The sequence below is a fragment of the Piliocolobus tephrosceles genome, chromosome 6, assembly GCF_002776525.5.
Source record: "Piliocolobus tephrosceles isolate RC106 chromosome 6, ASM277652v3, whole genome shotgun sequence".
NCBI lineage: Eukaryota > Metazoa > Chordata > Mammalia > Primates > Cercopithecidae > Piliocolobus > Piliocolobus tephrosceles.
In genome coordinates this window covers 44,154,582-44,179,442 of record NC_045439.1, presented here as the reverse complement: position 1 = coordinate 44,179,442, position 24,861 = coordinate 44,154,582, and the positions used below count along the sequence as shown (strand labels likewise).

Here is a 24,861-nt window from a genome sequence, read left to right as displayed (position 1 = left end):
TATTGGGTTTTCCATAACCTTTTTTTGATGTTTAAATATGACATACTTAAAGAAAATTATCCCAATCTTAAGTGTACAGCAGAAAGAATTTTCACAAAGTGAACACACCTAGTGATTAGTAGCCATGTTGGGAAGCAAAATATTGCCAGAACCTGAAGGTTTCCTCATGTCTTTTGTAATCACTGCCCCTCTCCCAACAAAGGGAGACACTATGCTCATTTAACCCCATAGAGTAGTTCCACCTGTTTCTGAACTCTTCAGAAATGGAATCATACAGCATATACTCTTTTGTGTCTAGCTCCTCTTGCTCAACATGATGTTTGGGGGCAAGAAGGAGTTTGGTTTTATTGGAGCACTAGGGCTTTGCAGAGGCATAGAGGGAAATGACCTGGCAGCATAGACAGAGATGGGATTGCGGGCATTGAAGGCCTGTTCAAGAGATTATGCTTAGTGTCTGTGATGAGCCCTTGGAGGATATGCTCAGTGCTACCTTTCAGGAAGATTAACATTGCAGCAATGATGTAGGAGAGACTAGCGGTAAGGACAGGAAGGCTGCAGGGTGGTTGGTTGTTGTGGAAAATGTACTCAGAACCTGAAAGACTGGGTCTGAGTGATACTCTCATTCCTTGCTAACTGCCTTTGGATGGTTTGTTCAACCTGACCAAGCTTCAGTGTCCTCATATGAACAATGAAGGTAGGAATCCTGCTATTATGAAAACAAAATGAGTTGATCCATGTTGGAGAACTACAGACTATATAGATATAAGAGCTCCAGGACCTCCATGAACCCGTATTGTGGGGCATTGCTGTGACTGAGTGGCAAGAAAGAGGAGGCTAGGTATTTAATCTCCTTTATTCAGTCACGTAGAGAATGCTCACATTTAAGCAAATATTGCAGGTATTCATATGGTTGGATAAATTACACTTTATACTCTAGGTATAAAGACTTTCAGAATGAATGAAGGAAGATTCTGGAGACAGTCTGCCTGAATGTAAATCTGGGATCCTCCTCTTACTATCTATGTGAACTTAGTCCAATTATTTTTAACTTTTCTGGGCCATACTTTAATGATAGGTACCACATAGGATTGTTCTGAATTTTAAATTAATTAATACAAAGAAAACGCTTAGAATAGTACTTGGCATGCAGTAAATACTCGATGTTATTATTGCCTTGTCTGTCTTTTCCAAGTAGCAATAAATGACCTAACCTTCTGTTGGTTAACTGCATAGAAGTGTGTGGCACAGGCATGTTGAAATCTTGTTTGCATCGTTCTATCCCTGTAGCTCCAACTTTTTTCTGGGTTACCCACATTAGGATTGAACAGAGAGAGCTCAGCCCTCATCCGTGCACTGTGTATTTGAATATAAATAGTGCCCTGCCCCAATCTCCCTTTTTCCAGTTCCTTTCACTTTTCCTAATAGAGTTGAGTTTTGAGGTTTTTTTTTTTTTTTTGGCAGTTCTCTGATGAATGTATTCAGCTGATCTCCTGTATGTATGACCTAGTAATATGGTTTGATTGTTTCCCAACCCAACTCTCATCTTAAATTGTAGCTTGCATAATTCCCAGGTGGTGTGGGAGGGACCAGGTGGAGATAACTGAATCATGGGGGTGTTTTCCCCCATACTGTTCTTGTGGTAGTAAATAAATCTCATGAGATCTGATGGTTTTATAAGGAGTTCCCCTTTTGTTTGTCTCATATTCTCTTTTGCCTGATGCCATGTAAGGTGTGCCTTTTGCCTTCCTCAATGATTGTGAGGCCTCCCCAGCCACGTGGAACGGTGAGTCCATTAAACCTCTTTTCCTTTATGAATTACCCAGTCTCAAGTATGTCTTTATCAGCAGTATGAAAATGGAGTAATATACCTAGTCAGTGTAGAGATTAAGGATAATTTCTTTTTTGTACTCAATGACATACTCTATTAATGCAACCTTAAGTTACATTGACTGTTTTGTTCTCTACATTATACTGTTAAATCATTCTGAGTTTGTAATTAAAGCTCCCCAATTTCACCCCCAACATTTGCTAGTTTCACAAAAGCTTATTCTTTCATTTATTGAATTATTGGCTGCTTAACATATTACCATATACCAGCTTTGTAATTGACAGTAGATCTACTCCTTAGAGTTTAGAGTTTCCTGGAATATGCAAACACACTTGTAGTAAGTGTGACAGTGAAAATTGTTATAATAGAGATGTGCAGAAACTGTATGATAATAAAAAGGAAGGATACCTAATTCTCCCAGTGGGGGACAGGGGAGAGTATGACAATGAAGGTGGCAGAGGTAGGGAGAAGATGTCAGGGAAGTGCACGTGGAAGAGAAAGTGTTTGTCATAAACTGTATGTAAGATCCTAACCACTAAGAGAGTGGAGGAAGAAAGCCTTTAAACAAAGAGAATAACTTGTAATGTAGCATGAAACAGCATGGACATTCTGGGAACTACTCCTACCTGAGAACGGCAGCAGCCTAGAGAGCAGGTGGAGGAATTGGCAGGAGAGATGCTGAGCAGGTAGGCAGGTACAAGGTCCTGGTGGGCTTTGCATGTCACACTTGAAAATTAGTATTTATTCCTATAGGTAATGAGCCAACATGAAAGGAGTTTATATTAGAGAGGAACATGGTTAGATAGATGTGCATTTAAAAAAATACGAGACTGATAGCCTTTATAGTGTGGTCTGTGAATTAGAGGAAGCAAGAATAGAGGTGGGATGGCTGATGGAGAGGCGGTTCCTGTCACACAAGTGAGAAAAAACTGTGAAGTCATGACCAAAACATGCCTATGGGAATGGAAAAGAAGGACATTTTTTGAGAGATTTATTAAATAGATATATTTTGAGCACTTAGGCACTTTGAGTGATGAGACTCTTAGGACTTGATAACCAGCTACATGTGGCAGGAAATGGGAAAAGTGGAGGCTTTGCCCCAGGTCTGAGTGACTGGGTGGATAATGATGTCATTCACATGACAGAAGATAGCTGATTTTGGAGAAGCAAAGGGCTCCCTTTGGGACTTGTTTTTGGATACCTGTGGGATATCCAAGTGGAAATGCACAGCAGACATTTGGCTTAGTATCAATAACTCAGGAGACAGTTGTTTTTTTTTTTTTTGTGCTAAGTGGACCTGAGAATCATTCATATATAGAAGGTGGTTGAAAGGGCGTCAGTTGGAGGGTTGGCTAAAAATCAAGAGGAAGTGGTGCCATAGGACCTATGGCAAAGAGAGTCTATAATGCTTGGTATATATCTATATACATTACTAATATTTTATATATACTTTATGTATATATATCAAGTATGTATATTTACAAATATTTTATTACTTTTTAAGCATATAAAACACTTTATAATATTTAAGTAGTGTCATACTACTTCTAAACATATGGCAGAGAGTCTACAATGCTTTATAGATATATAACTAATATTTTATATATACTTTATATATCAAGTATGTCTATTTACTAATATTTTATTACTTTTTAAGCTTATAAAACATTTTATAGTTTTTTTTTTTTTTTTTTTTTTTTTTGAGACGGAGTCTTGCTCTGTCGCCCGAGCTGGAGTGCAGTGGCCGGATCTCAGCTCACTGCAAGCTCCGCCTCCCGGGTTTACGCCATTCTCCTGCCTCAGCCTCCGGAGTAGCTGGGACTACAGGCGCCCGCCACCTCGCCCGGCTAGTTTTTTGTATTTTCAGTAGAGACGGGGTTTCACCGTGTTAGCCAGGATGGTCTCGATCTCCTGACCTCGTGATCCGCCCGTCTCGGCCTCCCAAAGTGCTGGGATTACAGGCTTGAGCCACCGCGCCCGGCCACATTTTATAGTTTTTAAGAAGTGTCAAACTACTTCTAAATATTAGAAAATGTGCTTCCAAGTAAGTAGAGTCCAGAGCAGGCCTGTTGGGATGGGTCACCTCCTTTTGGAGCGATCTACTTGCTAGAGATGAAGGATGTATATCTTTCCGCCATTTGGACCTAATTCTAGTAGGTCCTAACTCATCACATTCTAATTGGGGCTTGTGTTGGCTTTCTTAGTCTGAATGGGGTGAAGATTTTCTCTCTGGTTTTCCTTCTCTTTGCTTTTAGTTATTTTCAGAGAAAAGAATTCAGGTATAAATGACTTTTCTATGCAGTATTTAAACAGAAGTCCCAAAGTTCCTTTAAAAGTTTGAGCTAACCAGAAAACATTATCTATAACATCATTGTTTTTATTTTTAAACTGAACTCTGTTTGAGTTTTTCATGTATTTCGATTATGCGTTTCTTTAGAGCAGAAGTGAGGCATATTTATCTTAATATCCCCAGGGCTTATAACAGAACTTGGCATGTAGGAGTGCTCAATAAATGTTTATTTTTGTATTACTTGTTGATGACTACACAGTTCCATTTTTGAAAGCTTTCAAGCTTTCTTGACTCTTCTTACCTTCCAACATCTCATGTCACTGAATTACACAAATTTGTCTTCTTTATTTTATTAATTCTACTCTTTTTAACTGACTAAAGTTCAGCATCTTTTTCCCCCAAGTGTTAAAGTGAAATGGGAATTTGTTTTTAGGCTGTATATATGCCACAGTATTTGAGAGTTTTGACTTAAACAGAGGTAGGCCTGAAGAAATTGATGTTGAGGCAGAAACCCGGCGGGATGACTCTGCTACTCCTTTGTTTCTATAGCGACTCTTGTTTCTACTTCTCTTTGTTATCTTTTTTAAATTTTCATTATGAAAAATTTCAAACACATACTGCCTTATAGAATATAGTATAACAAACCAGATGCATTCTTAACTGTTTCTTTTCTTTTTTTTTTTTTTTTTTTTTGAGATGGAGTCTTGCTCTGTCACCCAGGCTGGGGTGCAGTGGTGTGATCTCGTCTCACTGCACCCTCGGTTTCCCGGGTTCAAGCAATTTTCCTTGCCTCGGCCTCCGAGTAGCTGGGATTACAGACACTCATCACCATGCCCGGCTAATTTTTGAATTTTTTTAGTAGAAGTGGGGTTTTGCCATGTTGGCCAGGCTGATCTTGAACTCCTGACCTCAGGTGATCCACCTGCCTCGGCCTCCCAAAGTTCTGGGATTACAGGCATGAGCTACTGCACCCTGTCAGCTATTTCCTTAATCAGGAACTTTACCTTGCATAATTAGAGTCTTATTAATATACGTCTATTCTACTGCAACAACAAATTTCTCCTTGCTGGTGAGAATTCATGTCAGAATAAGTTATATTAGATTCCTTGTCTACATTCTGGGAGACAGGGTTAGCAGTAAGGAAGTCCTGGACACGAATGGATTTGCAGGTGGTCAGTGCATGAGAGGCTTCCTGGATCACTGCTCCATTTTCCCTCCCTGCCTATTTCGTGAACTGCATCAGGAATGAACTTATCCTACCTCTGCAGGTGGCCTATTACGTGCTTCCAAAAAAGTAACTATGGGACTTTCACTGATTTAAGAAAGCCTATGCTGTGCTTTGATTTGTATAATCCCTTATTTGTTATGTTAATCTTCTCAACAAAATATGAATTTTCTGGCTGCTGTGATTTTTTTTGGTGTTATTTTTGGTGGCTTTTGCTAGAGGATGAATAGGATTTAGGAGGCCACACACCCGTTTCAGCTTCAGCTCTGTTCACATTTTCAGAGCTCTAGAATGTAGTGATTCTCATGATTATGGCAGGAGGTAGTGGGGCCAAGAATGATATTTGCTCATTTTCCTCATATATACCCAAGAATTTCCTGTTTGATTGCCTGTAAGACTGTGCTTCCTTTTTTAGAGTTCTGCTATTTGGAGCTATCATAAAATAAGAAATGAAAAGAAACCTTTTAGAGTTGAGGGAAAGTTTTATAGGAAAAGGAAATAAATGTTCTGAATTCAACACCCCTATTTGTATACTCTGCATATAATGCATTTGAGCATTTTTCATCTTTGGTTTCTCTCTGTACCATTTATATTCTACTTATGAAAATAAATTGGGAGTGTCTTAGCTAATGAAAAGCTGTTTTATCTAATAATTCACAAATATGAATTTCTGGGTAGGAAGAAATCTATTTTTTTCCAGTTTATCATTTTGACGTTTTTTGTTTTCTTAAAATCAGACCTATAGTATATGTATGTTCTTAATATATAAATTGATGGTTAAATTTATGAAGGTGAGTCATTATGTTGTTTCCCCAGCTTTTTTTTTTTTTTTTTTCTGAAAATGCGGTGTCATTTTTTTTTTTTTTTTAATCCAGGGAATCAGCAGTCTCTTCAGTTCTTTAAAAGTGGTGCGTCTCTTACGACTGGGCCGTGTGGCTAGGAAACTGGACCATTATCTAGAATATGGAGCAGCAGTCCTCGTGCTTCTGGTGTGTGTGTTTGGACTGGTGGCCCACTGGCTGGCCTGCATATGGTATAGCATCGGAGACTATGAGGTCATTGACGAAGTCACTAACACCATCCAAATAGACAGTTGGCTCTACCAGCTGGCCTTGAGCATTGGGACTCCATACCGCTACAATACCAGTGCCGGGATATGGGAAGGAGGACCCAGCAAGGATTCACTGTATGTGTCCTCTCTCTACTTTACCATGACAAGCCTTACAACCATAGGATTTGGAAACATAGCTCCTACCACAGATGTGGAGAAGATGTTTTCAGTGGCTATGATGATGGTTGGCTGTAAGTATTTTAATGTTTTCATTAAAAATTATTATTATTGGCAGTTTTCCTGGCTACAATCTCAGATAGGATTAAAATGAACTACTTTATCTTCAGAAAGGTATTTAATCCGTCTTATTTGCATTTTTTATCTACCTTAGAAAATAGAAATGCAAAATAATATATTTTACTCTTCAGAACCTATTAATGTGTGAAAAACATATTAATGTGTGTACCCAACAGAGCTCTCTTGAAGGAACCAGGACCAGCATCCAGACAGGTGGCATTTGGTACATTCCATAGATTTTGTTGGTAATGTGTTACATTCCCAAAAAAAGATAGGATCCAATGTGAAATATATTGTTTATAAATATCCTGGTTGATACTGAATTCCTAAATTAAAGTTGAACTTAGGATACACTTTTGTGTGGGTTTTTACAATTAAGACTAGGAGAAAGGGTTTATTAACCTAGTCTTCATTAACAGCCACTGTAGGTTGAATATATGCCTGTTGGAGGGAATGAAAGGATTGCTGAATGTAGGTCCATTCAGCAGTGAGAAGTGTCTAGGATTTAACATGTATACCTGAGTACCAAGTTCTTGGAAATGGAATGCCCCCTAAAGGGACAAAGACCATGTCCTTTGCACTCAGACTGCGACTGGATGGCATCAGAAGACCAGAACCTAAAGGAAATACATACCAAAGAAGTTGCTTTTGAAGATCTTGAGGGAGACTTCACCATCATTCATGCCTTCAAGTTGACTTAGATGACTTATCCACACCTAGTTCTGGTCCCTAAACTAACCTTAAGATTGTACTGAAGGTGCGATTAGCATTATTAGTGCCTCTTAAGCCTTCGGATCATGGTCATTGGTTTTTGTGTATGTGTGTCTAAGCTGTCTTTTCTGAGATTCCATGCTACAGAGGCTTAGATTTTGTCATTGATGGTAAAAGTTCTTGGAGTCCAGGGACGTTGGCTGGACTATGAAAGGTTAATATCTTGGGTCTAAGCAGGTAGTTTTCATCGTTTAGAATGTCTGAAAGCTATTGGAGCATCAGTGTTGGCAGTTGTTCAGCCTCTGTTTGTCCAATACACCCTTGTACAGGTATAGGAATAAGAACACGCAGACTTTATTTGCTAGAGCTTGCAGTTAGAAAGAGAGTGAGAATTCCAAGTGCTGTTTGCTCCAGAGGCTTTCAGCCAGAAAATGTCCTTATACACAGGGAGAGATCCTGATGATTAATTAAACTGATACCTACATATCCAAAGTGGTAAGGTGTATGGGCAAAAATGTACTTTTTAAATTCAGAAGACAACATTTTGTCAGATGCTGTATTTAGCGCTATACTACTTTTAATATTTATACAATACATTTTGCCTTATACTTGAGCATAGATTTAAAAAAACCTTTTTGTTTGAAGTAATTATAGATTCATTGGAAGTTGCAAAAATAGTATGGAGAGGGCCTTTGTTACCTTCACCTAGTTTCCTCCAATAATTACATCTTATATAACTATAGCTCAGTATCAAAATTGCCATTGATATAATGTATGTGTGTGGTTCTATATTGTTTTATCACATGTGCAGGTTTCTTTAATTACAACTGCAATCAAGATACAGAACCGTTCCTTTACCACAAAGCTCCCTCTCACAGGCAATCTACCCATTTCCCCCAACTATCCCTATTCCCTGAAAACTACTAATCTGCTCTCCATCTTTATAATTTTGTGATTTTGAGTGTGTTATATAAATTGAATTATGTAAAATGTAACCTTTTGAAATGGGCTTTCTCCGCTCAGCATAATGCCCCTGAGATCCATCTAAGTTGAATGTATCAATAATTAATTTGTTCTTTTTTATTGCTGAGTAGTAATTTATGGTTAGGATGTAGTACTGTTTAACTCACCATCTATTGAAGGACATTGTATTCGTTTCCAGTTTTTGGCTGTACAAATAAAGCTGCTATGTTAATACCTAGATGATGGGTTGATATGTGCAGCAAACCACCATGGCATACATTTACCCATGTGACAAACCTGCACATCCTGCACATGTACTTCAGAACTGAAAATAAACAAAACAAAACAAAACACAAACAAACAACACAGAACTGCTGTGAACATTTGTGTATAGGTTTTTAATATGGACATTAGTTCTTAGTTCTCTGGGGTAAGTGCCCAGGAATGTAATTACTGGAACATGTGATAAGTGTATATTCAATTTTTAAAGAAATTGCCAAACCTTTTTACAGAGCGGATGTACTAGCATAGTTATATTTTTCATAAGAGAACCGTAGGAAAATAAAATCTATGTAGAGTCAAAGGACACAAGTATTTACTTTGTTTCTGAGACCTTGACGTTGGAAATCATCCTAGATTTCTCTGTTTTTCTGTTACACGTATTAATAACAAGGCCTGTTGGGTTTATCTCCAAAATACATTTGATTATTTCTCTCTCCTTCCATAGATTACCACCCAAGACCAAGTCACCATCATCTCTGGCCTGAACTTTTGAAATAACCTCCTATATCTTCCTACTTTTCTTATGCTTGCCCTACAATCTCTACCCCAAAGCCTGAGCAGCCCCTTTAAAAGCAAATCACATCACACCATTCCTCTGCTCAGATCCCTCCAGTGTGTATGAAATAAAGTCCAGATTCCCGAGCTCATCTTTGAACGCCTTCCTGATGTGACCCTGTCTACCTCACTCACTTCACTTTCAACCATTCTGCATTTGCTTATCCTCCTAAATCCGTGCTCACCATCTCATTTTCCCTGTAGGCCTGTCTCAGAGTCTTTGTACTTGCTTTCCCACTGCTTATAACACTCCTTTCCTGACCTATGCCCCGAATTCATGTGGCTCTCCATGGAATCACCTCTATAGAAATTCCTTCCAGTGCTACTCTACTATTAAAAAACACCCTGATGCCAACCTGTAGTCTCTACTCTTTAACCTTTCCCTTCATTGTCCCTACCAAGATCTGAAACCACGTGTACTCGGTTTTTCTTTTCCTTCAGAATGTAAGCTTCATGAGAGCTAGGCCTTTGTCTGTTTCTTATATCCCCAATATCTAAACAATTCTTAAGAGTTTTGTGCTCAATCTTAATTTTTCATATGAATGAATGAAATTGAAGATGTCCCTGATTGTCATGATGAAGATCTTCTGTCCTTGAATCCATCCCAGTTAGGTCTGTGATGAAGTACATGCCAGCAAAATGCAGGGTGTTAGAGCTTTGACCCCCATTCCTTGTGAAAGGCCTGGTAAGCTCACCTGCATTGTCTTCCTTTGGGGGTGTAGTCATTCCTTTAGCTGAGTTGGTAACCGTGTGTCTCATAGGCCTGTCAGTATAAGTTCTAAGAAGCAAGTCACCAGAAGCTCCAACCAACTGTTCTCTCACTGCTTCTTACCATCTACCTTCTGAATCTACCTATGGTGGAAATTTTCATGTATATTCAGTTGGGTTTCTGAAGCTTTATTTGGTTCAGAGTTGGTTCTATTCCTTCTCTCCTTCATGAATGGCCAATTATACTTGCTAGATCTACATTTCTGTATCTCCTCATCTCTTCCTTTTCTGAAGTTCCTGTTTTGATTTAAAGATAAAAACCTAGTTTTAAAGTTGGTTGTTTTCTTCTCTGAGTTTCTATTATATTCTTTGAATACCTGAGTAGCAGTTTTCTGTTTGTATACCAATTTCTGACATCTTCTTGCCTTTTGGCTTAGGTTTTCCTTTTATGCTTCTGATTAAGTCCAGTTTCTATAGCCAGAGTATTCCAGGGAGATACCTTTAAATTTCCCTTTTAGTCCTTGGGTCCTTGGTAATTTCGTGGGATATTTCCTTTGAAACACCCTAAGAAGATTACAAAAAGCTGTCTAGATTCATGAAGTGTTATAGTACCTTTGCACAATTCCAAAATTCATTAGACCCACGTGCATAAAATGTCAACCAAATTTGGATATTGTAGCTCTTTGTAAATATAGTATCATTTTTTCCTACAAGAACATCAAGGAAAACAAACAAATGAAAACAAACCACCTTTGTTCTTGGAAACCAATATGTGCTGGTCAGGGATTTAGCGGGGTGTGTGTGTGTGTGTGTGTGTGTGTGTGTGTGTGTGTGTGGTGGGGGAGGAAGGATAGGGAAGAGGGAGGTAGAAAACGGAAAGTCCATTTTTTTCATTTGTGCCAGGATCCTAGTCAATCTGTGTGGCAGTCTGAGAAGCACCACTTGTAACCTTTTTAACTCAAAAACAGAAAAATGTTTTATCAAAAGATTGATGGTGACACCAACTGCCTATATTCTGTTGAGAAAAATAATCACTACTTGCAAATGATAGACTCTTTTTCTAGAGAAAGTCATCCAAAATTTATATGCCTTTCAACAAAATTTAGAAGTATGAGTGTGGCAACAATCCCAATTCCTAGGTCCTTATGAGCCCTCTTTTCAATGGCCTTTCCTTTCCTAGGATTTGCTACCCTAATGCTAAGTTGGATGTGGACTCTGTCTAGGAATACAGTCTCAAAAGTTTTCCTTGTTGATATATCAGACAGATCTTCAAAAAATAGTATTGGCCTTCCCCTAATCCCACTCAACTGAGATTCCTTCCAGATCTCTCCTATGTCAGCAGGATCCCAGGATACTTTTCTTACCTGCTACCTAGGAATTTCTTAGACTTAGATCCTTTGTTCCTACATTTGCCCAACATGGGAAATCTTCCTGTTCAGATTTCTGAATTGGAAGGGTTGCCTGATGCTTCTCTATATACATCTACCATCATGCATTCTTTACCTTAAATTTGTTTTCTCTCGATTTTTTCATGCTCTATCTGCCTTGAGTGACCTCCACTGCTCTGGTAGCAGCCATTACTCCCCAGGGTAGTCACGTCCTCCCCATTCCTCTGTATCTGCCCTTTCATGAATGAATCAGCTACTCTGCTGACATTCACAAAATTCACTACCAAAGGGCTTTTGTGAGAGAATATTTTTGCAGTTTAGTTCTGCAGCACTTGTGGAAAATAGTATGTATGTACGTACGTGTGTGTGTGTGTATGTGTATTTAGATCAAGATGTAAGTAATCTCCTTGCTAATTTGCTTGGTAAATACTTAATGATGCCTTCATGAAATGTTTTCTAATCCATTTTATTTACATAATCTTATTATTGAGCCCCTAATAATATTAGATTTTCTAAGGATTAGGCACACTGACTAATTTTGCTGCTATTCAGAAGGCACCATAGTACACGGATGATTTGTTTTGATGACCATAAAACAGAGGAATGTGATGATGGACTTTTTCTAATAGGATTATACTCTTGTCTTAATATGTTTTTATAAATTCTCTTCCAAAGATTTATCAAGAAAGCAGTAACTTAGTTCCTTCTTTATTACTAAATTATCACATAAACTGTATTTTAGTTTAATCCAGCCATTATAAGGAACTCTACATTTGCATATTTCATTATAATTTTATAAAAGAAAGAAGCATATAAAATAAAAATATGTTTTGAATAACTCTTTGCCTTAAATAAGTTCAACCATAAATTTTTTCTCTCTCCATATATACGTCTTAGTACACTATTAAATACATTATTAAATGTATATTCAGCATATGTCAAAGGGCTATGAGATTGGAATTTGGGTATTCATTTGTGCTAAAAGCATTTTTCTACTTTTTCTATTGTCTGCTTTGGTAAATTGAGACAGGCTGGCCCATGCAGTATGTGTCAATGAGAATTTGTCCTGCTGTGATGCAATGCAAACTGAGTCTTAAAAAGCAAAACAAACCAAACTAAAAATTATAAAGATAAAAATTGCTGGGGTTTAATTGGTAGACAGGAAGCTCTGTCATAACGATGTTAATCTGCAATTTTCATATAAGATGTAATTGGTAATCACGTCAACAGTCTAAAAACTTTCTGTAATTGACTAGTATGATCTGTAATGCAGCAGGCAAATGGTTTAGCACATTTAAAAGTATAGCAAGACCATCTGCCAGTGGGATGCGTATGACAAGAAATCCAAATCTTCATGTAGGCAGTTAAGTGCAACTGGGAAGCATTTAGTTGCACACTGGTCAATCAGCACCATGCAGAGGAGACCGATGCCACACATCATATTCTCATGTTGATGAGCTTCTTCAGCATCCTCTGTGGAATTCAGATAAAAGTCAAGCTGAAATTATGGGCATTGCCCTGACCTCTCCCCACAGGAAAAGGAAATAAGTAGAAGATGGTAAGATCCAGAGATTGGTAGAATATACAGTAAGTTGGGAGCAAAGGCCTGTGTGACCCTGGGGAGTCTTTACATCTCTCTGAGTTTTATTTATTTATTTTTTTCAATTGTGAAATGCCAAAGTTGAAGTCAATGATTTTTAAGGTCCCTTTCAGGGCTAACATTCTATACTTCTAAGATTCTATTGGTGCAGTTATGCCCCTGTCCATGGCATGGAGCTGGTTATTGGAGATGAGATTAAGATAGAAGCAAAGTAGAGTCACAAATGTGTTAGGGCTTTTTACATATAGTGTGTACATTGCTTTATGGAGAGTAAGATGTATTTTATATAGAAAATGTTCTGTAAAGATTAAGAGGAAAAGTTGTCAAGGAATAAATATTAAGGAGAAAAGAAAATACACTTTTGGAAAGAGAAATGTTTTTCCATATAGAAATTAAGCAGCTAGGAAGACTGAAAGGCATGTGTCTCAAGGCAAAGGATCGGGGCCCAGGAAGAGACTGAACACCATGCTTAGTGGGACTTGGACTTGGAGAGGTACTAGACCTAGATGGATATCCAGACAGCCTTCAAAGTGGGTTGTTGCCCTTTCCTAATATTCGAAAAAAATTATTCTACAAATCTTAATATGCGACTTCAGGCATTTCAGGTATAATATGAAGTTACATGTTAAAGTTTTTATTGGCCTTGTTATTGCAGTGTAGGTAGAAATGCAGTGTGTACATGCTGATCTTCATTTCTGGCTTTAGTTTTAGCCAGATGGGGAGAGCTTTAAGCCTAATGTTTATTTTGGAAACTGGGTCAATTCTTTGTGTCTACTTTACCATAGCTTGTAAAGAAGACTTTGTCTTTTTTCTTTTCTTTTCTTTAATGAGCTGAGGTTCCCATGAGAAAAAACATTTTATGGAGCCCCAAGTTCAGGGTTATAGGCACCTTTTTTCATGGTTTAGCAGTCTCAGATGTGTAGTTGGATAAAGACTGTGTGATGTACACTTTACTCCCTGATTCTTATTCCAACTAGGGCTTGTGTCTTTTGCAGGAATATTCTTTTATACCCATCTTTCTTTTCATGCCTAGTCACATTTTCACAAAGCATCTCAAATTCTGTAAACGTTGACTTTCCCCAGAAAATAACAGGACGTTTTCTTGATAGGCTATTAACTAGCCTGCATTCTTTGCAAGGATCTTCATTTCTTGTGTCCTTGTATCACTCAAAATTATTTAATTCATTCAGCCTTGTGCCAGGTGTTCTGGTATACATTGGTATTCAAGAAACACTAGATACTTTTGAGCCCTCAGTAACCTTTTAATATGGTAAGAGAGTCAAACAAGAAAATCACTGATCCATCTGTCTCTCCTTTACTCTCTCCATCCCCATCTCAGTGTCCATCTCTGCCTTCATCCTCATCTCATCTCTTTTTATACTGTGAACTAAGAGGGAATAAAGAAGTTGGACTTGTGAGAACTTGATCTGTCTTTGTCCTATTCATCATTGTATATTTAGCACAAAGCATTATCTCCTACTTGATAGTTGAGCCCATTGAAAACATGTTGAATGAATTAAGGAATGAATAAAAATGTTTGCCTGGTTCAGCTTGAGGGAGCCCAGGAAGACTTCTAGGAGAAAGTGACTCTTGAGCTCAGAATACAAAATAAGTAGGTAAATGAGGCAGGACTTAGGTACTTTCCAGGTATAGAGAACATAGTATATGTAAAAATATAGGAATCAAATAGCTTGGCCCTTTTGGGGAACTCCATGCATTTCACTTTGACTTGAGTGGAAAGTAGATGTGAATAGAAAGAAATAAAAGAACCAAGATGTCAAAAAGCTTTCCATAACTTCACAAGGAGTTTGTCTTTTATCCTAAAGGTTGTGGGATAAATAAGAAAAAATTGATTCTTTATTGTGGACAATGAATTTGGCAGAGAGGCCAAAGTTAGGAGACTGTTGTAGCAATTCAAGAAGACATAAACTGAGGTGGTAGATACATGGAGGATGGTATAGATTTAGAGTTGGCAAATTTTTTTTTTTTTTTTTCCTGTAACTGGGCAGACAGTAACTATCTTAGGCTTTGTGAGCCATATGGTCTCTGTTGCAAACTACTCACCTCTGCTTTTGTAGTGCTAAAACAGCCATAAACAACACATAAACAGATGAGTGTGGCTATCTTCCAATACAACTGTAAGCAGGTGGCAGATCAGATTTGGCACATGGTCTGTGGTTTCATGGTTTGTGAAAAGATCGTGGACTTTGAAGTCAGACAAATGACTCTAGGTTCAATTTTTTGCATCATAGCTTACAAGAATTTATATGAGTTTTATAAACCATCATTTGTAAAATGGAGATAATAGCCTCTACTTTGCAGAGTTATTTGTGATACCCCAGAAGAGATTGTATGTAAGCTTCCTGAAACTTTTTTTTTTTTTTTGAGACGGAATTTTGCTCTTGTTGCCCAGACTGTAGTGCAATGGCATGATCTCGGCTCACTGCAAACTCTGCCTCCCAGGTTCAAGCGATTCTCCTGCCTCAGCCTACCGAGTAGCTGGGGTTATAGGCGTGCACCACCACGCCTGGTTAATTTTGTAATTTTAGTAGAGATGGGGGTTTCACCATGTTGGTCAGGCTGGTCTCGAACTCCTGACCTCAGGTGATCCATGCACGTTGGCCTCCCAAAGTGCTGAGATTACAGGCATGAGCCATCGTGCCCGGCCAAGCTTCTTGAAACTTTTTAAAAAGTTTTTATGGGTGAATGAATGAACGTGTGGGATATTTTAGAAGGATGAGTTCAAAAGCACTTGTAGATTTCTGGCAAATTCAGCTGAATGTATGATGAAGCTTTTTTTCTAAAATAGAAAAGAAGGTGCAATTATTACTGGAGGAAAGTGGTTCTTTTTCCTGCAGGTTATTCTGATGGAAATGTTCATTAGGCGGTTAGAAATGTGGTTCTAGTTTCCAGAGCTATGAGGCACAGAGAGATCTCTTAGGGAATAACAATGTATAGAAAGTAATCATGTCAAGGAAATGTAGGGTGCAGTCAGCATAAAGCTGGCCAAGGGTAGACTCTGAAGAAGGAGAGCCACAGAGGGGCTGAGAAGAGAACCCAGGCAGGTAGAATGGAAGCATGGCTCTGGAAGGAGAGTCTGTTGCTAACAAAAGATGAGAGAGCTTTAAGAAGGAAGGGAGAACAGCAGGACCACTGGGAGAGCAAGTCAGGAGAGATCTGGGTGGCCTTAGGAGGTCATCAGTGACTTTCTCTGACTTGTTTCATTGGCTAGTTGAGGGGAGATAGCCACATGGGGAACTGCTGGGGTCCAAACCATTTTTTCCCCTATATGAAGGAAAATAATGTATTATTAGCCACTAAATTCATGGCAGTAGATTATGCTAATACAGTATTTTTCACAGCCAATATTTTTTTCTAAATCAAATTTCAAGTTCAACAAAATATACTTGTTAGATTATTAGATGCATGACCTATACATGGAATTTCTCTTTTGTGTTATAAAATGAAAGATAACATTGACTTAGAAGTTTTTATGAAATTGAACTTTCTTAGAACAGACATTTTAGTCAGAGGAGAATTTTATTTACTTATTTGGTGACTTTCCAATGAATGTAATGTTAATTCCTATGAGAAAATATTTTTCAGGGCACACTGTCGCCTGGTAGGTGAAGTGATACTCTGCTGTAGAACAGGCAGTGGGGATGTGGATGATTCTCACGTATGTGATATCCATCTATTGACATCTGATTTTAATTTTGCTTAATATGTAATACTTAATTTTTTTTCCACAGGCCAAAAGACTCACAAATTCATAGATGAATATAGTTAGAACTTATTAAAATAAATGTCATTCCAAAGGCCTTTAGGCATGGATTTAATAATTTCTTTGATATGGCCAGAGAGGGGATTTTATTTGGAGTAATTTCTGAGCCAGCTCCTAAGTGACTTCTTCTTATCTACTTTTTAAATATTTTCATATGTTGTGACAACTGAGTTAGCCTTCCCTGGGAGGTGAGGTACCAGGCACATGGTGGTGGCTTTAGGCTGAGTGTGTAGGTAAGGCGATCTTTATGGGGTGAGAATTATATTCAAGTTGAAAGGAAATACTGGAGGCTTTAAAAATTCCCTTTGAAGCTAGCTCTGTAGCTACCCTTTTTAGACTCTAACTCCTTTAAAGTTGAACTTATTTTTAACAACCCCCTACAAATCTTAATCTGTGAAGGTCCAATTTGAGACCATTACTCATTTACAGTGTCCTGTAAGGGAAAGACATTTAAATTCATGCCCCTAGTTAGGCATCAGCAAGGGAGAGAGGTCTGGTGTTGACTCTTCTGATGAGACTTCGATATGGGAATCATAGACCTCGGGAACTTTTCTTAGACTGGGTTGTTGGGTTTTCCTGTTGGTTTCCTTAGAAAAGGTCCAAAGGGTCCCTTCATAGGTCTGTTTCGCCCACTTCTTTCTCTTATGAAGCCTAGCTAGAGAACAGCAGACCCTCCTCCCCAGGCACATACTGACACTCCAAATTCCTTCATCCTGTGCCCTTTTGCTGCCCATCTGAATCTATTGGTCTCTTTTTCTGTTCCAGGGTTGCTGAGCACTAGCTGGAGTCAACTAGACAGCCCTGTGAACAGCTGCCCCTAAAATGAATGGTTAGCCGTCTTACAAATCTTCTTCCTCTAACATTTTGCTGAGCAATGATTCCTATACAACTCTCACACATTCTCTACCTTTCCCAAACCTGTGACCACTCGTCTTCATTGCAGCAGATGGCCTTCCTTTTACTTCTGTGAAAAAGAAGAGTGTTGCAGATGTGCATTCCTTGACACTCCTGACTCTCCCCTTAGGAAGGTGGGCTAGGGGCGGCCAAGGGTGCAAACCACTCAGGGCCTTGTAGGACAGGATAGTAGCCCTTACTCTGAGCCAGATGGGAAGACCTTTGAGGGTTTCAGACCAGACTGGCTTGATTTGTCTTATGTCTTACAAATACCAATGTGGCTGCTGTGTGGAAAATAGACTGCACAGGGTCAAAAATAGAAGAAGACAGACAGATCAAGGTGAGAGATGATGATGGTGGTGGTTAGAATTGGTTAGATTCTGGACATATGGTAAGACCAGCAAAACATGAGGGTTTGAGAGAAAGAGAGTCAGGATTTAAGGCTTTTGAGGCAAGCAACTGCTCTGAAGTTAGTGATGTGTGGTCCTTTGTTGTGTCCTGTGGGCAGTTACATGTATGATTCTAGCATTCAGTGAAGTGGCCCAGGATTTGTACATAGATTTGTGCTGTAGCTTGAGTTTTTTTCCCTTCCAGTTGTTTGTCCTTCCTCCTCCTGCTCCTCCTCCTCCTCCTTCTTCTTCTTCCTCCTCCTCTTCATCTTCCTCTTCTTCCTCTTCCTCCTCTTCTTCCTCTTCTTCTTCTTTCTTCTTTCTTCTGTTTTTTTCTTTTTGAGATAGAGTCTTACTCTGTCACCCAGGCTGGAGTGCAATGGTGTGATCTCCACTCACTGCAACCTCTGCCTCCTGGGTTCAAGTGATTCTCCTGACTCGGTCTCCTGAGTAGCTGGGATTACAGATGCCTGCCACAATGCCCGGCTAAATTTTTTTGTATTTTTAGTAGAGACGGGGTTTCACCCTGTTGGTCAGGCAGGTCTTGAACTCCTGACCTCGTGACCCACCTGCCTTGGCCTCCCAAAGTGCTGGGATTACAAGTGTGAGCCACTGTGCCTGGCCTTTTTTTTTTTTTGAGACAGGATCTCGCTCTATCACCAAGGCGGAAGTGCAGTGGCATGAGCTCAGTTTACTGCAACCTCCTCCTCCCAGGTTGAAGCAATCTCACGTCTCAGCCTCCCAAGTAGCTGGGACTACAGGTGCGCACGACATGCCCAGCTGATTTTTGTATTTTTTGGTAAAAACAGGGATCACCATGTTGGCTAGGCTGGTCTTGAAATCCTGACCTCAAGTGATCTGCCTGCCTCGGCCTTCCAAAGTGCTGGAATTACAGGCGTGAGCCATTGCACCCGAGCCTGTCTTTCTTCTGCATTGTCCATCTCTCTCTTTACTGGCTCTTTCTCATCAGCTGATAAACATGCTCATGTCTTTTTAGTCCTAAGCTAATATACATATGTGAATAAAACACTTGATCTGGACCTTGCATTCTCTTTGCCTTATTATCCACCAATTCTTCCCTTTTTAAGCTTTTCTAAAGCAAGTGTCTTCACTTCCTTTCCTCCATTTACTCCCTATTGAAAATGGGCTTCTTCTCCTGTACTGCCTCTCAGAGTACATTTGCTAGATTTTGTAGACACTTTTTCATGCATATGGAAATACTTCTTTGGTTTCTTTAATATTTCTCTCTTTCTGGCTCTCCCTTGACCTCTCTTGCTATTTCTTCCCTGTTTGCTTTGCTGGATCATGTTACTGTGTCTCTATTGAAAACTGTGATATTGGGAACAAATTATTGAAAGATCAAGGGCAGCTCTCCTGATATGCTGAGCAGTTTCTCCCACAAAAAATGACTTCATGGGAGCCAGACGACTCCCAGATATTTTGCTTGATGGTCCACCGTTAGAAATCCTGCTTCATGTGTTCTTGACTCCAGAAGGCCCCTTGAAGCTGCCATTTTGTCCACTAAAGGATGTAAGTCCCTCATCTCTATACCAGATTGGACTGATTTTTAAACTGGCACAGTGTCTCAATGAAGAGAAAATAATTGCTGAGATTTCAGAGGAGGGTGGAGAAGACGTCTGGAGCATGGGCTGTTGCTTGGCAGGCAGGGGTGGGAAGGAGCTAAGGTAATGATGCCAAGGGGAAGAAGGTAACCTTTTTACTTTTTCCTCGCTCTATGGGAACAATAACCAGGGATTGTTAATTCACACCACCTTTTCCCTGGTTTACTGCCATAAGACCTTTTTTCTCCAGTCTATCCGAAGTGTCCCTGTCACTTTATACTTCATTATTTCTTCATCATGGTCTTTAATTATATTCTTTAATTTTTTCTTTATGTAATTATTGCTTGTCTTTCCAACTAAAATAGGAGCTGCAAAGGCAGGGAGCTTGTCTTTCTAGTTCCACTCTGTATCCCTGGTGTAACAGGAGTGTAGCAGGTACTCAATAAATCCTCCTTGAAGAAATAAATGTATTTTGATCTCCATATTTGGAAAGTTGTAAATTCAAAAGCATACTAGTTCTCCAGACCTAAATTCTTCAGTTTTGGGTTTAAATTTTTATACAATGAAACATAGGTGAATGAACATGTGGCTGATTTCATTTTTCTGTACAGAGCTAATAACTTCGTTTAGGGCTTCCTCCCTCATCCCCCCACTTTTCCACCTTTCATAGCACAGATGCGCTTGACTGCCGCATCTGTGCTATGGCTGTACTGGCCACTCTTTGTCTGCCATGTTGTAGAGTTCTGGATGGGAAGCTGGATATACTTCTTTGCTGCCTTTGATTTTTCCTTCAACCTATTTTGGGTTTCTCTTGTTACCTCCTATAGTTCCTTTTATTCTGCCCTCTTATGTTTCACTGCTACCCACCCCCATGTTTTCTGGGAAAAGAGCTAAGATTTTAAAGTGAAAACAAAACACAACAAGAACAACGACAAAAAAGGCCATTTGCTATCTCAAGGGCCTGGCACTTGCAAAGGAAATCTATGCTTTTAAGATTATTGTTTTGGCTATGGGCTTTCAAAAAGTCTAATTTGAAACTCAAAGCTAAGGTGCTTTCTTTGTTCTCAACGGTAACCACACTCCTCTTGAAAAGTGACTGCCACTGTTTCAGTGAGAGGATAGCAAAAAGGTCATTAGGAAGAGCTAGGAATTAGAGGGACTGAAAACACTCTGCACATGTGTGTCCCTCATCCTCGATCATGCTGAGGCCTGGCACAAATGCACTTGCCATGCTTCCAATCTTTCTTTGTTCATTGAATACAGAAGAGAACAACCTGGGAATTTTAATGGTTTGGAAACAACTGTCTGTACTATGAGCAAAATTTGATTATGAAATTTGGATAGTCTCTTCTATAGAGGGCGGGCGACACAAGGTCAGGACTGCTTCGACTTAGATGAGAAGCACAAATATCCTTTTTGGTGTTTGCTAAAGAAACAAAACTGTATAAGTATATTTTAAAGAAATTTGCATCTATAATCCCAGCTACTAGGGAGAGAGATGCAGAAGAATAGCTTGAACCCGGAAGGCAGAGATTGCAGTGAGATCATGCCACTGCACTCCAGCCTGGGTGACAGAGCGAGACTCCATCTCAAAAAGAGAGAGAAAGAGAGAGAGAAAGAAAGAAAAAGAAAGAGAAAGAAAGAAAGAAAGAGGAAAGAAAGAAAGAAAGAGAAAGGAAAGAAAGAAAGAAAGAAAAGAAAAAGAAAGAAAGAAAGAAGAAAGAAAGAAAGAGGAAAGAAAGAAAGAAAGAGAAAGGAAAGAAAGAAAGAAAGAAAGAAAGAAAGAAAGAAAGAAAGAAAGAAAGAAAGAAAGAAAAGAAAGGAAAACTAGCATTTGAAAAAAGTGTGCCCATTTACTCAGGGGGAGATTTCAGTGGCTTCTGATGTTTGACCAGAGCCTTTCTGTGCTGTGTAATTCTAACTGCTAATTTGTTCAGTCATTAGAGAGAAGTTTCCAGAGAAAACGGGGTGACTGGGATTTGGATAATAGCTAATACCAGGGAAGACAGAGCTGAGATAAACAGGAAGGAACACAGGGCCCACAGAGGAAGGGAAGGAAATCTCAAATATTTTCCACATCTCTAGTTCTCCTGCCTTCTTTTTCATTTAATCTGTGTGGTAATTCAGATTATCTGACTGTAGTTTTTTAAATTTAATTTTTTGATCGAGGTAACACATGCATGTAGTTTAAGGAACCAAATAGCGCTATAAGATTTATTTTGAAAAATAGAAATTCCTTGATCTTCATGCCTTTAGACATTTCCCAGAGATGACTTTCAAATCATTTTCATTTTTTTGGTGGCATTTATCTTTTTGTTTTTACATGATTATTGGAGAGAATTTTCAGTTTTAGTCATTGTCTGTTGACTTCCATCTTTGGAAGATGAAAATGAAATTATATAATTCTCTTTCCTGTCCTATTTAACTACCACTACACACACATACACACACACGCAGATATACATATAATATATTTGTGCATATATATGCATTTTCCAATTTTCTAAATCTTCTCTGTATTTAGATCATAATTTTGATCAAATCAATAGCTGTTTTCATTATTATGACTAGGTAAATGCTATTTACAACTGAGTCATCCGTTATACTCTGATTATTTTCCTGTATAACATTTGGTTTCCCCTAGGGTAATCATTGTCATAATTTTTTTTCTTAGTTTCTTATGTGCTTCTTTATTATTATTATTATTATTATACTTTAAGTTCTAGGGTACATGTGCACAACGTGCAGGTTTGTTACATATGTATACATGTGCCATGTTGGTGTGCTGCACCCATTAACTCATCATTTACATTAGGTATATCTCCTAATGCTATCCCTCCCCCATTCCCCCTCTCCACAATAGGCCCCGATGTGTGATGATCCCCTTCCTGTGTCCAAGTGATCTCATTGTTCAGTTCCCACCTATGAGTGAGAACATGTGGTGTTTGGTTTTCTGTCCTTGTGATAGTTTGCTGAGAATGATGGTTTCCAGCTGTATCCATGTCCCTACAAAGGACATGAACTTATCCTTTTTATAGCTGCATAGTATTCCATGGTGTATATGTGCCACATTTTCTTAATCCAGTCTGTCACTGATGGACATTTGGCTTGATTCCAAGTCTTTGCTATTGTGAATAATGCCGCAATAAACATACGTGTGCATGTGTCTTTATAGCAGCATGATTTATAATCCTTTGGGTATACACCCAGTAATGGGATGGCTGGGTCAAATGGTATTTCTAGTTCTAGATCCTTGAGGAATTGCCACACTGTCTTCCACAATGGTTGAACTAGTTTACAGTCCCACCAACAGTGTAAAAGTGTTCCTATTTCTCCACATCCTGTCCAGCACCTGTTGTTTCCTGATTTTTTAATGATCACCATTCTAACTGGTGTGAGATGGTATCTCATTGTGGTTTTGATTTGCATTTCTCTGATGGCAAGTGATGATGAGCATTTTTCAGATGATGTGTCTGTTGGCTGCATAAATGTCTTCTTTTGAGAAGTGTCTGTTCATGTCCTTTGCCCACTTTTTGATGGGGTTGTTTTTTTTCTTGTAAATTTGTTCGAGTTCTTTGTAGGTTCTGTTCTCCCATTCTGTAGGTTGCCTGTTCACTCTGATGGTAGTTTCTTTTGCTGTGCAGAAGCTCTTTATTTTACATAACCATTTGTCAATGTTGGCTTTTGTTGCCGTTGCTTTTGGTGTTTTAGACATGAAGTTCTCGCCCATGCCTATGTCCTGAATAGCATTACCTAGGTTTTCTTCTAGGGTTTTTATGTTTTAGGTCTAACATTTAAGTCTCTAATCCATCTTGAATTAATTTTCGTGTAAGGAGTAAGGAAAGGATCCAGTTTCAGCTTTCTACTTACGACTAGCCAATTTTCCCAGCACCATTTATTAAATAGGGAATCATTTCCCCATTTCTTGTTTTTATCAGGTTTGTCAAAGATCAGATGGCTGTAGATGTGTGGTATTATTTCTGAGGGCTCTGTTCTGTTCCATTGGTCTATATCTCTGTTTTGGTACCAGTATCATGCTGTTTTGGTTACTGCAGTCGGGTAATATAGTTTGAAGTCAGGTAGCGTGATGCCTGCAGCTTTGTTCTTTTGGCTTAGAATATTCTTGGCAATGCAGGCTCTTTTTTAGTTTCATATGAACTTTCAAGCAGTTTTTTCCAATTCTGTGAAGAAAGTCATTGATAGCTTAATGGGGATGGCATTGAATCTGTAAATTACCTTGGGCAGTATGGCCATTTTCACGATATTGATTCTTCCTATCCACGAGCATGGAATGTTCTTCCTTTTGTTTGTGTCCTCTTTTGTTTCACTGAGCAGTGGTTTGTAGTTCTCCTTGAAGAGGTCCTTTACATCCCTTGTAAGTTGGATTCCTAGGTATTTTCTTCTCTTTGAAGCAATCGTGAATGGGAGTTCATTCATGATTTGGCTCTCTGTTTGTCTGTTATTGGTGTATAAGAATGCTTGTGATTTTTGCACATTGATTTTGTATCCTGAGATTTTGCTGAAGTTGCTTATCAGCTTAAGGAGATTTTGGGCTGAGACTATGGGGTTTTCTAAATATACAATCATGTCATCTGCAAACAGGGACAATTTTACTTCTTCTTTTCCTAATTGAATACCCTTTATTTTTTTCTCTTGCCTGATTGCCCTAACCAGAACTTCTGACACTATATTGAATAGGAATGGTGAGAGAGGGCATCCCTGTCTTGTGCTCTTATGTGCTTCCTTTAAATTTACTATCAAATTCTCTTCCATTCTGTAACTCTAATCTCATCATGCTCACATTAGGTGGTTATAACTTTTCATCTTTGAAGGGATCTTTCTTTGAGCCTTCTGACTTTCTCTAGTTTGCACTATCCCAGGTTTGACTTAAAGACCTGAGCCTGTTGTCTCCCTTTAGCTCTGATCTCTAGGAGTCCCTTTGCCTTTCTCTTTTGTGGACCCATTGTTTCCTATATCTGTTTTGAATGAACACCTCTTATAGTAGCCTCTAGAGAAAATATGGATAAAAGAATTTTTTTTTGAGATCATGCATGTTTTAAAATGTCTTTCATTTATCCTTACACTTAACTGATAGCTTGTCTGGGTAGAGATTTAAAAGTTAGAAATAATTTTATGAGAATTTTGGTACACTGTTCTTTTGTCTTTGAACTTCTAATGGAACTGTTCAGAAGACTGCATTTGAGTCTTGTTTCTTACAAATATTATGTTTTTCTTTCTGTCTCCGCTCTGGAAACATTTAGAATCTTCTTTTGGGTCCCAGTATTGTGAGGTACTATGACAAGGTTTCTTTCTATGGATTTGTTTTCATCCCAA

At 38.7% G+C, this 24,861-nt stretch overlaps 2 protein-coding genes across 3 annotated transcripts in view; one reads left to right on the top strand and one right to left on the bottom strand.

Moving 5' to 3' along the window:
* Positions 1–24,861, bottom strand: part of KCNH5 (potassium voltage-gated channel subfamily H member 5) — a 952,486-nt gene that overhangs the window by 360,059 nt on the left and 567,566 nt on the right. The gene's annotated exons all lie outside the window — the stretch shown is intronic.
* The window catches only part of LOC111554508 (potassium voltage-gated channel subfamily H member 5), a 307,063-nt gene that overhangs the window by 39,416 nt on the left and 242,786 nt on the right, over positions 1–24,861 (top strand). Inside the window, exon 4 of the mRNA XM_026456131.2 lies at positions 6,219–6,645. Within this exon, the coding sequence (XP_026311916.1) occupies positions 6,219–6,645 (427 nt within the window). The remainder of the gene's footprint in view (positions 1–6,218; positions 6,646–24,861) is intronic.